The sequence below is a fragment of the Arabidopsis lyrata genome (genome assembly GCF_000004255.2).
Source record: "Arabidopsis lyrata subsp. lyrata unplaced genomic scaffold ARALYscaffold_8, whole genome shotgun sequence".
NCBI classification, from domain to species: Eukaryota; Viridiplantae; Streptophyta; class Magnoliopsida; order Brassicales; family Brassicaceae; genus Arabidopsis; species Arabidopsis lyrata.
The window spans coordinates 2,242,942-2,259,105 of NW_003302548.1; the positions used below are offsets into that span (position 1 = coordinate 2,242,942).

Consider the following 16,164-nt stretch of genomic DNA (forward strand, 5'->3'; position numbering starts at 1 on the left):
AAAATTCTAAAACCAAATTTTATTTATTTATTTATTTTTATTACAATATTTTGTTTGATATTAAATTAAATTTATCAATATTGGTGTTATTTTGTTTTACAAAAAATAAGGGTTCAAAATTGAAAAAAGAATGATGGGTTTTTTAAATACTTTCGGAAAAAGTGAAAGTTTTTTTGTAAGAAAACTCAGTATATATATAGTCGTTTTTAGAGATCGAGTCTCATATGATAGAAAATGATTAATTTACATTTCGCAAAACGGCTGGGGATTATTTTATAAATGGGCACTGTAAGACCCAATTAAAGAAAAATCCTGTTAGGGATCTTTTATCTCTATGGCACTAAGTTGGATTAGCCTGGATATTGAAATTTTAAAATCATTTTATTTGTCTAGTGACTAGTGGTATAAATAGAATTCATGTTGAGTACAAGAACAAGTCATTTTGTTATTTTCTTTTTAACTCAAACTAGAAAACAACCCGCACTATGTGCGGGATGAAACAATTTAAGTAAAATTATTATATGGGATCCAAATTCCGTTGGTATAAAACAAAATATATAACAAAAGTTTTTTGTTTTATTCAAATTTGCAAATAATTTGTATAAAATTTTTTATTCACCCGTAAAATATTTGAGCGAGGTAAATACTTCCTTGTGGAGAAAATATTGATGAAATATTATCATTTATGGCACATATATCTTTTTGTGTATTTAATAATTAAATTCATATATTTTGTGTTACATGTGACCGCAGTCATCAAACATCAAAACTAAAATGCTTCACTATATGATTACATGTAGACTCTTCGTAAAAAAATTCATTAATATTTGATCAACTAAATAAAACCTTAGAGATTGAAAGTATTATGGGTTCCATATATATTCCACAATATCATTCCTACATTTTCTACTTCTTAAAAGTTTTAAATCGATATTTCATATAAAGTATCATAACTTCTTTATATTTATATTTTCGTAAGGATTTTTTTGGATAAGTTAATTAATATATCTTAATATTCTTTTGTTATGGTACATGTAGTAGTACATGGTAAAATTATATGAATATGGGTAAAATGATAGAGTCCATAATGAGAGTTTTGAGGTAATTATAAATTCCATTATTAATTTATAGTTACCAAATACTATAATCAGTGGAAGAATTTGAATTAAGTGGACTCGTGGTAACCAATATAATGGATGATGTAATTTTTTTTGGATTAATTAATGAGTAAAATAAGTGTTATTAATATCAATGGCAAATTAATGTAAATAGTATAGTAAAGGATGGACAATTAATTAAATGGGTTAAGGAGCTCTATAAACTCGACACGTCATCATGGCATTTTTGTTAATCACATGTGAGGGTAAGGTTATTTTTTTTAAATGCTTCTCAATTAATATATAAGGGATGATCACTTAATAAACTTCTGATTATAGCATCTTACTTGTTTTTCTTAAGTTTTTTTTTGTAAACCCTGCAAATAACCTTTTTTTGTTTTTGCAAATTTATTCTTACACTTGATTTTACCCCGCGGTATACCGCGGGTCGATTTTTTTAACTAAAAAATTAAATTTTAAGTTGTATTTGTTTTTTGAATATTTTTTATTTTGTTAAGTGTTTAAGATTGTATAATTATATTTTGATTGTTAATTTTAGGATTTCATCCGTGATATATATACCGTTCCCGTATTAATATCGATCCAAACCCGTCCCGCAAAATTAAACATCATTTTATTATTTAAAATAATATTTTATTTAAAAGACATATAAATCATTATATTTAAAAGTATGATTTATATATATATATATATATATATATATATTTCTAAATTTTAGTTAATAATAATTAATTCTATATAATAATTTCTGAATTAATTACGTATGATCGATGGTCAAGATTGAAGATTAAAAACAGGATTAAGATTTGAATGGCCACAATTAAATGTAGAGATTGTTGAGATCTCTTAAGAAAATCGAATTGAATATAGATATAATTGTGGCAAATATTAATTATGGTTAATATATTATGTTAAGATTTTTGGAAAGTTTTTTTTATGTTAATATCTTTGATTTCATTTTGTAAATCTAAATAATTAATGTTAATGGAATTCTCTGTACTTCGAAAATGTATATATGGATCGAAAAATATATGCTAGCCCATAAAATCAATTTAACTTAAAAGATCACCAACCGTCAAATTATATATCAAATCGAATCTTTGTTATCAAGGTTAAAAAAGAGAGAGAGTAAAAAACCTACATCAAATAACTAGTACTAGATTTTAACCCGCAGTACACCGCGGGGCTATATTTACAAAAAAAAAAACAAAATGTAATTTTTTAGTAGATTAACTATAAATATGACCTAATGTTTTGAATTTTCTAAATGTATAACTCTTATATCTATATAATATTTAGTGTACAATTACTATGTATGAGGTACCCGCGGTACACCGCGGATCGATTTTTTTATAACTAAAAAATTTAAAATATATATTTTTGTTTGTTTTGTTAGTGTTTAAGATGATATAATTGTATTTTGATTGTTATATCTAGGATTTCACCCGTATTATACCATCTCGTATTAATATCAATCCAAACTTGTCCCACCATCTAACCCCGTCCCGTGAAATTAAAAGTATTTTAAACAACTAAAATTTTAAACAATTAAATTTAAACAACAAATTTTTTAAACAACGAAATATCTAGACAATAGGCAATTTAAAATTTTTGAATATCTAGAGAATTATATAATTAAACAACTAAAATTTATAAACAACTAAAAACTATGAATTATATTGGAATAAATTTTATTTTAGTTGTTTATTAGTTTTTGCTAAATTGAGTCGAACTGATTTCAAATTGTTATTTTTTCCAAAACCTAAACTAAATATTTTCAGCATTAAACGTTTTTCAAAAAAAAAATGTGTAAATAGTAAGTGATGCACGTACTCTAAAATTTCGATCAGTTGTATAAAATCCAGTTAATAGTAGTTTTTGGTTTTGGATATTAACAAATATTTTGCAGAAATAAGGAAAGATCTGTTTCAATATTTCCGGTGCAAAATCTTTAAATTGATCTGACCCACCAGTGGCATACATTGTAAATACAAGTGCCAACTCCATGATTTATTTCATAAATGTCTTCAAAAATGTATATATAGATCATGACAACACAAGAAATTGTTAGATGGTAAAGAAATTATTGATTATGGCCTATGGGTAAGGTTTTACTGTCCATACAACATGGTAAAGAGGATTAAGACTTAGTTGTAAAACTTCATGGTAAAGACTAAAGAGGATTAAGGCAGTTTCAAACCTTTTTCTTCTTTAGAAACACTCTCCTTGATTATTTCATGTGTATCTATATCTAGTATCCTTTTTTTTTTTTTCTTTTTTTTCTGATATACCCGATCGAGGAACGCACCGAAGTGCTACCATGTGTGGACTCGTCGCCAACACCTAGGTGTTGGACTAACACACTGCCTAACCTCGAGTTTGGAATACTTTCCGACTAATGCATGGGGGTATCCAGTTAGCCTAATCCCGGATACCATGTGAATTGCTTGCGCCAAAGCCTAAGTTCAGACTTTCCACACAAATGTGATTTTTGTTTTCAAGGTGGATCTAACCTGAGTTAGTTCCTTCCAACATTTTCCCAATTCTCCCTTACCAGTAGACAACAACCGTGTGGGCTATATCTAGTATCCTGACTTAACAAAATATCTCCATTACTATTGGAACCTAAAAGAAATCTAATGTTGCCTCTATTCGCCCATGTCTAACTTTTGTTATGAGCGACACACCCTCCTCTTCGTATATGTTCCACTTATCTCACTCTAGATCATGTAGCATAGATAAGTGAATGCTCTTCGGATCAAATCCCTCTTTTATAGTAAGGGGAACTGAGGATTGGATGAAAGCCATGGGTCTTTATGTAGTCTCAGAGTTGACCATTACCCATCTCTCGTCTACAACTTTCTTTCATCCGAACTTGAGCTTCATGAATACTTCTCCATGCAAAGGAAATACAAGTTTTTAGTCCTCCTTCAAGATGAAGACACATTACTTAAAAATATCTCCCTTTATAGACTCCGGCCAACAAGGAATGGGTTTCTTTTATCTTTCCCATAATTGCTTCCCCAAAAGAACAATATATGAAAAGCCTTTAAATATCTAAACCCCATATTTCCTTCCTCTTTTGGACAATGATTTTATCTTGGAATATCAATATCCAATGAATTTTCTGTCTTTCCTGTTTTTTGGTTCCTCCACGTTGGTCTCGTTTTGTGATCAAACTCTTGTTACTTCTCTTGCAGCTTTCACCCTAACTGGGAAAAAATGTGTTTGCTATTGGGAAATCAGTGGCAAAATGTACTTCCATTACAAGGTTAATTGCTACAATATCGAACACTATCAAGGACTAAAAGCTGCTTTTTATGTGGTCTAATGTGGTGTGGATTATAAGACAAGTGATATGATGTGTGCTCATTAGTTTGTCACTAAACAAATCAATTAAATAAAATCTTAGATAAGTACACATGACTATGCTCCAAGTACCTAAGGTATCGATCCCATGGATAGTTGCGACAATAAATCAAGGAAAGAATCAAGCTACAACATTAACGTAATTTTTTTGCAATTTTTGTTTTTTGTATTACGACTAATCTACACGAACCTACGAGTAAAATAAATTACATAAATGTCAAAGCGAGTTAACGAATATGAATAATTAGTTAAAACAAATTTTGGCCATTCAGGAAATATCCATAGTTCAAAGTCATCAAATCAACTCAGGCAAATTATCAAGACAATAATCAATTATCCCAATGTTCTAGAACTAAAATTTCGGATGAATGTTTAACTTACTTTTCATAATCCTAAACATTTATTTCTAATAACCTTAACAATGAATTTTTGCAGCCAATCAAATTTGATAAAAACACAACAAATTATAGTTTCTCGGACCGAGTAAATACAAGGTTTATTTGGTTCGATCACACAAATATATTAACATGATACCATACCAAATTTGTAGTAATATAAAAGTACATAAATTTCTACACCAAACTATTTTCATGGCACCGAATAAGCTTTCATTAAAAATTAATATTTCAATTTAAATTGAGATGTACTAAAATAAAAACGAATTACATTTAAATAATCATTATTAACCAAATTTCTAACCGAATCTGAATTTTATTATAATTAAACCCAAAACTTGAAAAAACAGAACGAATTCGATCTAGAAAAACCGACGGTGCTAAGTGCTAACCTATCAATTTTATTATATTAAATAATTTGCGAAAATTATGAAAAAAATCCAAAAAACTAAATTATTAATCTAGGCCATATCTTGTTGAATAAAAAAAAAGATACTAACAAAAGATCAAATTACTCTTATGTTTATCTAATGATATAAAAAATTTAGACCCACGTTACGTTTTCCCTTTTATCCGTTTTCTATCTATACTAATTAAAACAAGGTAATGAGAGGGATATTTTTGGATATATATATATATCAAAAAATTGATCCAATTTATATACCACAGTCATGTTTTATAGTCTAATTTTATTTTATATAAAATAATTCTTTCACTATATAAATTTAAAAAGCTAATTCATTATGTAATCTAATTGATACAATAGAAGTTTTATTAAATTGTTTTTCAGAATGGTATTAAGTTCACCACTTGGTAATACTAAATCTAAGGGTATTACCAAATTACTTTATATTTAGTCTTGAAGTCGGCCGAGTTGTGCTTCTCATTCCTCCGTCTCTGGCACGTCGCTACTTGACACAAATTCCACGGGTCATAGAGAAAAAAATATATTCTCAAATTGGAATTAAAGAGTAAACCAAGTGGTGTAATCTTTAAGTTCTTGAGTTGGAATTTTTCTTCAAGAATAAATTATTTACGTTGTGATGAGAACTTGTCTTTAAGAACGAATTATTCACGAGTGCTAAGTCTTGAAGAAGAACGCGGTCTTTAGAATTGCGTAGAGATATAAATAACCGGACGTCAATTTTACGATAATGAACAAAGACAAGCAAGCAAAAGATACAATCTAAGTGACATCAAATTCCGTCAGCTTGACCCAAAAAAAAAAAAAAAAGTAACTACAGTTTCTAAAAAAAAAAGTTATCCAAAAAGTTACGATGTCAACATCTCTCTTGTCCAAGGTCAACAAAGGACCACAAGTGTTCATCAACTTCCGAGGAGAAGAGCTGCGTAGACCCTTCGTCTCCCATCTCCATGAAGCATTGAGAAATGTCGGGATCAATGCTTTTATTGACTCAGATGAGGATCCGGGCGAAGATCTTGAAAACCTTTTCAAAAGGATCGAGGAGTCGGAGATCGCGCTGGCGATTTTATCGAGCAAGTACACGGAGTCACAATGGTGTTTGGACGAGCTGGTGAAGATAATGGAATGTAGTTCAAAAGGGGAAGGATGCAAAAAACTCTGGGTCATTCCAATCTTCTACAAGCTTGACACATCTATTGTGAAAGGACTTGATGGTGATTTTGGTGTTAATCTATGGAAGCTGTGGACGAAGCCAGGTGGTGTTCGAGACGACCGGATTGTTAAGTGGAACGCGGCTTTGCAGGATGCCCGGAACAAAACAGCTTTAATATTGAAAGAAAGCAGGTACGGATAATCGTTTGAAATTTTCTTAAAAATGTTTCATTTTACTTTTATAAGAATAATGTTTCCAGCATTTAGTAGTTAATCTTTGGTATAACGAAAATGAACAAAGACAAGCAAGTAAACTAGTATGTAATTATAGATATCTTCTTAGGGTTTAGGGAGTAGCTCACTAATATAAGGTTGATTATTATTTTTATTTTTTTTGATAAAGGGTATTAAGTCGAAATTATATAATATGATGACAACTCATTTGAAATATCTTACTATAATACCACTAGAAGATATATAATTTATAAACAAGCTCTCTTCTATAATGCACATCAAGAAAATAGTTTGGATTAGTAAAATTTTGTGTTTTAGATGATAAGGAATTAATATATTTTGGTTAAAACATATTAAATCCAATAACTATAGTCTATATCAGTTAACTAAACAAGAAAAAAAAACATATAGTGAATGCCAATTGAAACCTTTTTTAAAAACTTTTATAGTCTATAGCAGTTGAATAAACAAGAAATATAAACATCTAGTGAATGGCAATGGAAACAAATTAAGTAAATGAGAAAAAAAGCAAAGAAATATTCCAATTTCATTTGGGATGAATAGATTTTTTTTTGTTACATACTAGATTTTAACCCGCGGTACACCGCGGAGCTATAATTTTTTTGAAAATTATCTATTGCTTTGTTTGATTTAAATGTACTTATTATATATATTACCCCGCATTAAACCCGCAGATCGATTTTTGATAACTAAATATTGAAATTTTAAGTTGAATTTATTTTGTTTAGCATTTATTGTATTTTGATAGTTAATTATACGATTTCACTCGTAGTACCGCCTCGTAATAATATTGATTCAAACCCGTCATACCATATAACCCTGTCCCGTGAAATTAAACATTATTTTGTTATTGTTTTTTATAATATTTTAATTTAAAAGACATATATAATTTGAGTCAATTAAAAATTTTGCTTTAAATGGCTCCCAAAATATATATATATATATTTTAATTGTTATAGAGTTCAAATATCATTAATATTATAAACTTTTTATAAAATTTAAATATTATAAATACTTTAAACGTTTTATCATCTTAAAATATTTACATGTTTAAACTTCTTATAAATTCTTATAAAGTTTAAATATTTATAATACTTGAAACTTCATAAAAGTTTTAATATCGACCCAAACTTCATAATTGTATTTTGGTTGTTAATTCTAAGATTTCACTCGTAGTATATCGTTCCGTATTAATATCGACACAAACCCGTCACACCATATAATCTCGTCCCGTGAAATTAAACATCATGTTATTTTTATTTTTAATAATAATTTTATTTAGAAGACATATAATTAGAGTTCATTTAAAAGTTTGTTTTTAAATTGTCTCTATAGTATATATATTTATAATTTTTATAGAGTTCAAATGTTATTAATAGATAAAGTTTTTTATAGAATTGAAATATTACAGATACTTTTAAAGTTTTATAAAATTTAAATATTTATAATATTTAAATTTCTTATAAGTTAAAAATTAATAATATTTAAAATTCTTATAAAGTTAAAATATTCATAATATTTGAAACCTAATGAAATAATAATAATCTAAAATAACATAGTATTCCGTAGACATAAATAATATTTATATATTTGGTAATAATGTTTTTTTGGAGTTAATCTAATTTATAACTAAACAAATTATTTATAGCCAAAATGAGTTTGGTTTATAATAAGTAATATAGCAAAATGAGTTTGTCAAATAACGAATAGTAACCATAATTTAATGAATGTACATTAAATTAAATATATTTAAAAAATGAATTACTTAAAAAAATTGATTTTGTCAAAATTAATTAATATCTTTAAGATATTATGGAAAGGATTAGTTATGGTTAAGATATTATGTTAAGATTTTTTTGGTAATTAATATCTTTGATTTAAATTTTCGAAATTAAATAATTAATGCTAATGGCATGCTATTGTAAATATTTCTCAACTTCAGGATTTATTTGCTAATTGTGATCCAAAAATATATATATAGATTATAATGTTAGCTCATATAATTTAAGATTGCGAATTTATGTTTTATGTTTTATTTGGATGTCCCCATTTGATAAATTAGATATTCAAATAGTTTATTTTTTTGAAGTTAAAAATTTGAAAATACATAGCATAAAAGAAAAACAAATTGTATATTTTTTTACAGTGAGGAAATGGCTTTTCTGGCAAAGATTGTCATAACTGTTCAGAATGCCTTAACACGAAATTCGCCGCAAAGTCAAGAAGACACTAGGTCACCACCACCGTCACAGGGAGGAGGAAGAGGAGAAGAAATCCCTAAATTTCATAGCAGAGCATTAAGCAGAACTGAATCAGGAGAACAACGTCTTAAGCAATTGGAAGAGAAATTGGATGTTGACTGCAATGACAACGAAACTCGTATTGTCGCAGTCGTTGGGATGCCTGGGATCGGTAAAACCTATCTCGCCAAGAAACTCTTGGCCAAGCTTGAGACGAAGATTGTCCGTCACGTGTTTATCCAGTTCGATAGTGAGAGATCCAAGTATCAGGGATTGGAATGGGTGCAGAAGACAATTGTGGAAGATTTGTTGAAGAAAGATTATCCAACTTCAGGATCCGAGGGTGGCAATGTGCTTGAAAATTGGAAGGAACAGCTACGCGAGAAGAAAATTGTGGTTGTTTTCGATAATGTGACTGATCAGAAACAGATCGAACCGCTGAAGAATTGCGATTGGATTAAGAAGGGAAGCAGGATCGTTATCACGACACGGGACAAGTCGTTGACGGAGACGTTACCTTGTGATCTCTATGAGGTCCCTGGGTTGAATGACAAAGATAGTTTGGAGTTCTTTAGGTCTCAAATTTGTAGTAATCTCGAGGGAAATTTCATGGAGCTGTCTAGGAAGATAGTGGATTTTGCTGGTGGTAACCCATTAGCTCTCGAGGCATTTGGTAAGGAGCTTAAGAAGAAGAGTGAGGATTGCTGGGAAAAAAGACTTGGAACACTGACTCGAGTTTCCAGTGAAGAGATGAGAGAGGTCTTGAGAAACATTTTTGAAAAGGATCTTGATGAGAAGCAGAGGGAAGCGTTTCTTGATATTGTTTGTTTCTTTAGATCACATGATGAGAGCTATGTAACAAGTTTGCTGGATTCTGTTGACCCCAAATCTGCTGAAGCTGGGAGAGAAGAAGTTAGAGATCTTGTGGACAAGTTCTTGATTCACATCTCTAATGGTCGAGTAGAGATTCATGATATATTGTTTACTATGGGCAAGGAACTTGTTGAGACTACAAATAAATATTGGATGTTGTCGTCGAATTCTGCAGTGTCTGCTGATGCACTGAGAAAGAAAAGGGTCAGTTAAGGAAGTTACTAGTTTTAAACTTTATACATTGCCAGAGTTTCATATGTGCTTGCAATAACTTGTTTTTGTTCCACTTGATGAACAGGGAAGAGATCAGGTTAGAGGAATTGTCATAGACATGTCTAAAATGGAGGAAATGCCCTTAGACAACCAAACATTTGTTGGTATGAGCAGCCTACGGTACCTTAAAGTGTACAATTCTCTTTGTCCTAGGCATTGTGAAGCTCGGTGCAAGTTAAACTTACCGGATGAACTTGAGTTCCCAAAAAATAATATTATACGATATCTTGACTGGATGAACTTCCCAGGGAAGGAACTTCCATCAGAATTCGAACCCAAGGATCTTATTGATCTTAGGTTGCCTTACAGCAAGATTATTAGCTTATGGAATCGTGTTAAGGTTTGTATCTCTCCAACTTGTTTAAACTAATTTTAGGCTTATGTAGTTTTCATTATTAATGGTGCAATTCTGCTTGGTCATCACAGGATACACCAAAATTGAAGTGGGTGGATCTAAGTCACTCGAGTAAGTTGAGTTCCTTGTCAGAATTATCAGAAGCACCAAATCTTTTGAGATTAAACCTGGAAGGCTGCACGAGTTTGAAAGAGTTACCAGAGGCGATGCAAAAGATGAAGAATCTCGTTTTCCTGAACTTAAGAGGATGCACAAGTCTCTTGTCTCTGCCAAAGATAACTATGGATTCCCTGAAGACTCTCATTCTCAGCGACTGCTCACAATTTCAGACATTTGAGGTGATTTCAGAACATCTGGAAACTCTGTACTTAAACGGCACTGCGATAAATGGACTTCCTTCAGCCATTGGTAATCTCGACAGACTTATCTTATTGAACTTGATAGACTGCAAAAATCTGGTGACTCTTCCTGATTGTCTTGGGAAGCTTAAATCTCTTCAAGAACTCAAACTCTCTCGCTGCTCAAAGCTCAAACCCTTCCCCGATGTTACAGCGAAAATGGAAAGTTTGCGGGTTTTACTTCTTGATGGAACATCAATAGCAGAGATGCCAGGCAGCATTTATGACTTATCTTTGCTGCGACGTCTATGCTTAAGCAGGAATGATGATATCCACACCCTTCGATTTGACATGGGTCAAATGTTCCATCTGAAATGGCTCGAGTTAAAGTATTGTAAGAATCTCATATCTCTTCCCATACTTCCACCAAATCTTCAGTGCTTAAATGCACATGGTTGTACTTCACTAAGAACAGTCGCCAGTCCGCAAACCCTTCCTACACCAACAGAGCAGATTCATTCCACCTTTATTTTCACTAACTGTTACGAACTAGAACAAGTCTCAAAGAATGCTATCATTTCTTACGTTCAGAAAAAAAGCAAGTTGATGTCAGCTGATCGATATAATCAGGTATTAATCCTCTGTTTCTCAAATTCTCTATTATCTATCTTTAAACATCCACATTTTATAATTTTCTTTTGGTGTTACTTTAATTTTCAGGATTTTGTCTTCAAATCCTTGATTGGTACTTGCTTTCCGGGATATGACATACCTGCATGGTTTAACCACCAAGCACTGGGATCAGTCTTGACGCTGAAACTTCCTCAACATTGGAATGCAGGTAGATTAATCGGGATTGCTCTATGTGTTGTAGTCTCGTTTAATGGGTACAAAGACCAAAGCAACAGTCTCCAAGTGAAGTGCACCTGTGAGTTTACTAATGTATCCTTGAGCCCGGAAAGTTTCATTGTTGGAGGTTTTTCCGAACCAGGCGATGAGACACATACGTTTGAGGCAGACCATATCTTCATTTGCTACACCACTTTGCTTAATATCAAGAAACATCAACAGTTTCCATCAGCTACTGAAGTTTCCCTTGGATTTCAAGTGACAAATGGTACAAGCGAGGTTGCAAAATGCAAGGTGATGAAGTGTGGCTTCTCTTTGGTGTATGAGCCTGATGAAGTTGAGAACTCATCTTGGAAGGTGACTCCAAGGATAGAGGACAAGAGACAAGGTCGAAGAAGCTCTTTTAGAACTGCAGAAGAGGATGATGATTGCCCCATTGCAACTCCAACAACAGCAACTTATAACAGTTTTAATAGAATCGTCAGTTACTTTAAAAAAGTCTAATGATCTGCAAAATTTATGGCTGCTTAATGTTTTGGTTTTAAGCCTAAGACTGGAGATCTGGTTGTTTAGAATGAGGGTTAGAATTTAGGTCACGAGCCTAACCACAACACAACTCGAACAAAGTATGACAATTCAATGGTGAGGCAATTAAGTATGGAGAAGGAGTCTGACAGAGCAAAGGATCAAATCCAAATGAAATCTTAAAACAACAATCTAAGAGGAGAGTAAATAAAGCTTTAAACAAGAGGTTGTTGTCACTGAGGAAGCAATGAAGCGTATGTCTTCTTCTCCTTCACATCCAGTTATGTTTTCTATTAATATCAAAGCATCGTTGAGGTGAAGAAAGTGCTCAAAATATTGTTGTAACCAGTCTCTTTTTATAAGAATCTCAACCATCGGTTTGTAATCTGTTGTGACAAATTTTTCATTAAATTTACTAATCTTGCCATCTTTCCTGTGCTTTAACTAGCTTGATACTGTGGCATGTAGAATTCGATGAACTCTCTCATCAAATACCAAAACAACATTGTGAGACAATGGAAGCTCGATATTTAGTTTAGGTTCATCGTCTTATTCGTTGTGACTCGATCCACTGTGAATGTTCAGTAATTATTTTACCATTTCTATCCTGGTGGCATATGCACAAATAGTTAATGGTTTCCCATTAGCACATTCAGTCTCTCCCATTGAAAAGTCGAAATGCTTATGCTGACCACATCTTTACCAAAGTCACACCCTTCTGAATAGTTTCATATCATCTTCTTTGTTATATAGACCTTGAAGCTCATATATAAGTCTCATCAACATGGGTCAAGAACTTGTTTTCCTCCTGAGCTTAATCATGATGAACAAGCTCCATGGACCTAAGTCATACCTTCTGAATAGTTTCAAAGCATCTTCTTGGTTTTATAGATGCTGGAGTTATGGGATGAACCTGAAAAGGAAGTTAAAAGCTCAATTAGTAGTTAGGCCCATTAGCTGTTAACGGCATTCAAAACAAACATAGTGAGAGAGAATTGATATTAGTATACAAAGAGACACTTATCATTGTACGGTGGAAATAGACCAATCTCTGTACGTCCCGTGCAACTCCTGTGACAGCTAGTGAAATTGGCCAAGTTTGACCAAGGGAACTTGTATATCGATCTAAGTCTTAACCGATCAAACCCATATGTAAAAGTAACTAGCAGTAAAAGTAAAAGTACGTACTGTTGGACCTGTTAAAGAGATATGGACTATGGAGTTGTAGCTGTTTACAAACTAATTAAATGTTGTTTTCAGTTTTCACTTGTCAATTAATATATACATTGTAGATATTAAACAAAATGATTTTACATATTTATACAACTTAGTGATATATAACAATCAAGATGAGTTATATAATGATTTCTACAAATTATTATAACTAGATACATGCTATATTTTAATTTAAGCTAAGTTTTGTCCAACATTAATTTTGATTTGATATATATTGACCCAAGCCATTAGGTTGATCTCGATCAAGTTTAATCTTCAATAACTCAGGATTTCCATATCTTATTTGTTTGATGCCATTAATGTTCTTACCATTCGATTCTCTATTCTTCCGTACAACTTCTAGACAAATTTTGGTCACAACGCAACCGCCAGAGAGATTAAGGAGAAGTTGGAGATGATGCTCTAGCTGATCGTGATCATGCGAGTTTGAGAAGCTTTTCCAACGTTTCTGAAGTCCACCAGCAAACCCTTGTAGTAGAACATGATGCTTTTGGTGTAAGTGTTCATACAAGGATCTCATCAGAGAGTTATAATCCAATCTGTAAACCTTTAGATTACTAGGCAGAGACTTGGAGATGCGGTTGTAAAGGCCGAATCCAGGGTTCTTCTGAGAATAAGATCGAAATTCGCATTCAGCCGACAAGTCGGATGGGGTCAGAATTATTGTATTGCTATCTCCAGTGGCCTGAAAAAAACATGGAAGAGAAAGATAAGAGATGATCAACTGATCACGACTAGTCAATTAGTACGTTATTTGATTACTGACTTTTAAATACAAGTTCAGTATTTTAGTTAATATTTGACTCTATTACATAAGTCTGTTTTTAGATTATTTTGAAAACTTTTTTCCTTTTTCAGCAAAGTTCATATAGATTTGAAAATGTTACAAAATGGAATAATTTAGGTATAAGAGTACTATTACATACCAAAACCGCATTGTGATCTGACTGGAGCTCCTTATTTTCGTGTACTTCATCGTCTTCTTCACAGGGGACAATGCGCAAATATGTGTTCTTCTCAGTGTCACAAGATACATCGTCGGCAACGAATACATCACAATCATCAGGAAACGTCCAACTGATTTTTTCCACTGCCTTGCCCTTGAGCTTCTTGGCAAATGAGCGAAGAGTATTTGGGTTCCCATCAGAACTATCAACCACTCTCTTTGAAAGATCCAGAAGATTCTGCTCTATCACTCTGTTCCCAAAGGCACATCTCGTAAACAGCTTTAGAGCATCTTCATCATTTAGACCTTTTAGCTCATAAATCTTATTCATATGGCACTGCTCAAGAATTTTTCTCTTTCTGGAAGTTATGATGATCAAGCTCCCTGGACCAAACTTATCATATCCACCAAGAAATGACTTCGCGTCTTGAGCATTTTGCACATCGTCTAGAGCAACAAGAACCCACTTCTTGCGGTGGCTTGGCTGTGAATCAAAACTTTTTAGGTCAAACTTTTCCATTGAAGTTTTACCCAAGTATTTAGGAGGCAAATACTCAAGTCTCTTCTCAGTATATTCTTTGTGAAAATCTTTGATGAAACAAGAATCATCATAGCCATGAGAAATTCGGCGAAAGAAGGCTGTAGCCAGAGTTGTCTTTCCGATGCCAGGCTCACCAAAAATGCCTATAGTGCGAATGCCCCATGGTTGATTGCATAGATAGTTTTCTACTATCTCCTTTAGTAGTGACTGGATCCCAATCTCTTCTGTTGGATAGAGTTGCTCAAACACATCCCTGGCGATTTCTTCTAGAAATTCAGATTCACTGCAAACACATTTCTAAAACGTTTATGTAAGGCTCTTCTAATATAAAAGTCAAATAAATTTATATCTTTTCACAGTGATGATTTGAACAGATATCTAGAATTTTTTTTTTTTTTTGGTACCAGACAGATATCTAAATTTTTTTTTTATTGAAATAAGCTCTATATCATTGGAATGGAATATGTATTTAAAGAAATGTTTTAGAATTTTTAACCCAGAATTAGGATTTATAACTTTTTTTTTTTTTTTTATAATTCAGGGTAAATCCCCAGACCTATGGAGGGGTCTAAGACTAATCCCTGGGGAGAGGGTGTCCCACGGGTAGGGTCCCCCAGGTTTTCAAATGGGCCGTAAACAATGGGTCCATACATATGTGGCCAAATGGATAAAGCTGAGCAATTCTGCGTCTGGAGAGAATCGATCCCTAACCTAGACCAACAGGGTCACTCTTCCACCAGACTAGAACCACTAGCCCACCACCTCTGGTTAAAGATTTATAACTTCTTTAATAGCCAGTTGGGTTATATATATAACCCCTTTCTTTTCTTTTCTTTTTGGATAAGAGGGCTATATATATTGGGTATACTGCGGCCGAATATGTTTTAGTAAGACAACTTTTTAAAAATTTGTACCAAAGAAATAAAACCAAAAGACAGATGAGAGCATGCCAAGCAAGGGAAAGTTGACGATCTGTTTAGCCTTTCTCACAATATAGTAGTTAAAACATCATATGATTGAATATATATATTTATAGATTATAGTATACTTGCGAGTTTGACCAAAAAAAAAAAAAATTATACTTGCGATAAAAAAAGAAGAAGTAAAGAATATAAACTAAACTATTCTGACGAGGTGTGCAATACCCCCTCCATATATATTACCGTCCAATCCACGGCCATGCATGGTGTATTGGTGTTTAAAAAATTAATTATTAAAAATCCACAAAAGTTGATCTAAATATTTTAATTCAAAGCGTACTTAAAAGTAATCGAT

General features: G+C 32.1%; 2 protein-coding genes across 2 annotated transcripts in view; one reads left to right on the plus strand and one right to left on the minus strand.

The window, feature by feature from the left end:
• The first annotated feature begins 6,159 nt into the window (after nt 1–6,159).
• LOC9299582 (disease resistance protein RPS4) lies at nt 6,160–12,315 on the plus strand. The gene is made up of 5 exons (XM_002863460.2): nt 6,160–6,650; nt 8,860–10,030; nt 10,125–10,439; nt 10,526–11,422; nt 11,513–12,315. The coding sequence occupies exons 1-5, from the start codon at nt 6,160–6,162 to the stop codon at nt 12,143–12,145; spliced, it is 3,507 nt and encodes a 1,168-aa protein (XP_002863506.1). The 3' UTR covers nt 12,146–12,315.
• Nucleotides 12,316–13,568: 1,253 nt separating this feature from the next.
• LOC9299584 (probable WRKY transcription factor 16) overlaps nt 13,569–16,164 on the minus strand; it is an 8,635-nt gene continuing 6,039 nt past the window's right edge. Inside the window, exons 3-4 of the mRNA XM_021031898.1 lie at nt 14,329–15,172; nt 13,569–14,087 (exon numbers count right to left, since the gene is read on the minus strand). Coding sequence (XP_020887557.1) covers nt 13,596–14,087; nt 14,329–15,172 — 1,336 coding nt within the window. The 3' untranslated portion in view covers nt 13,569–13,595. The remainder of the gene's footprint in view (nt 14,088–14,328; nt 15,173–16,164) is intronic.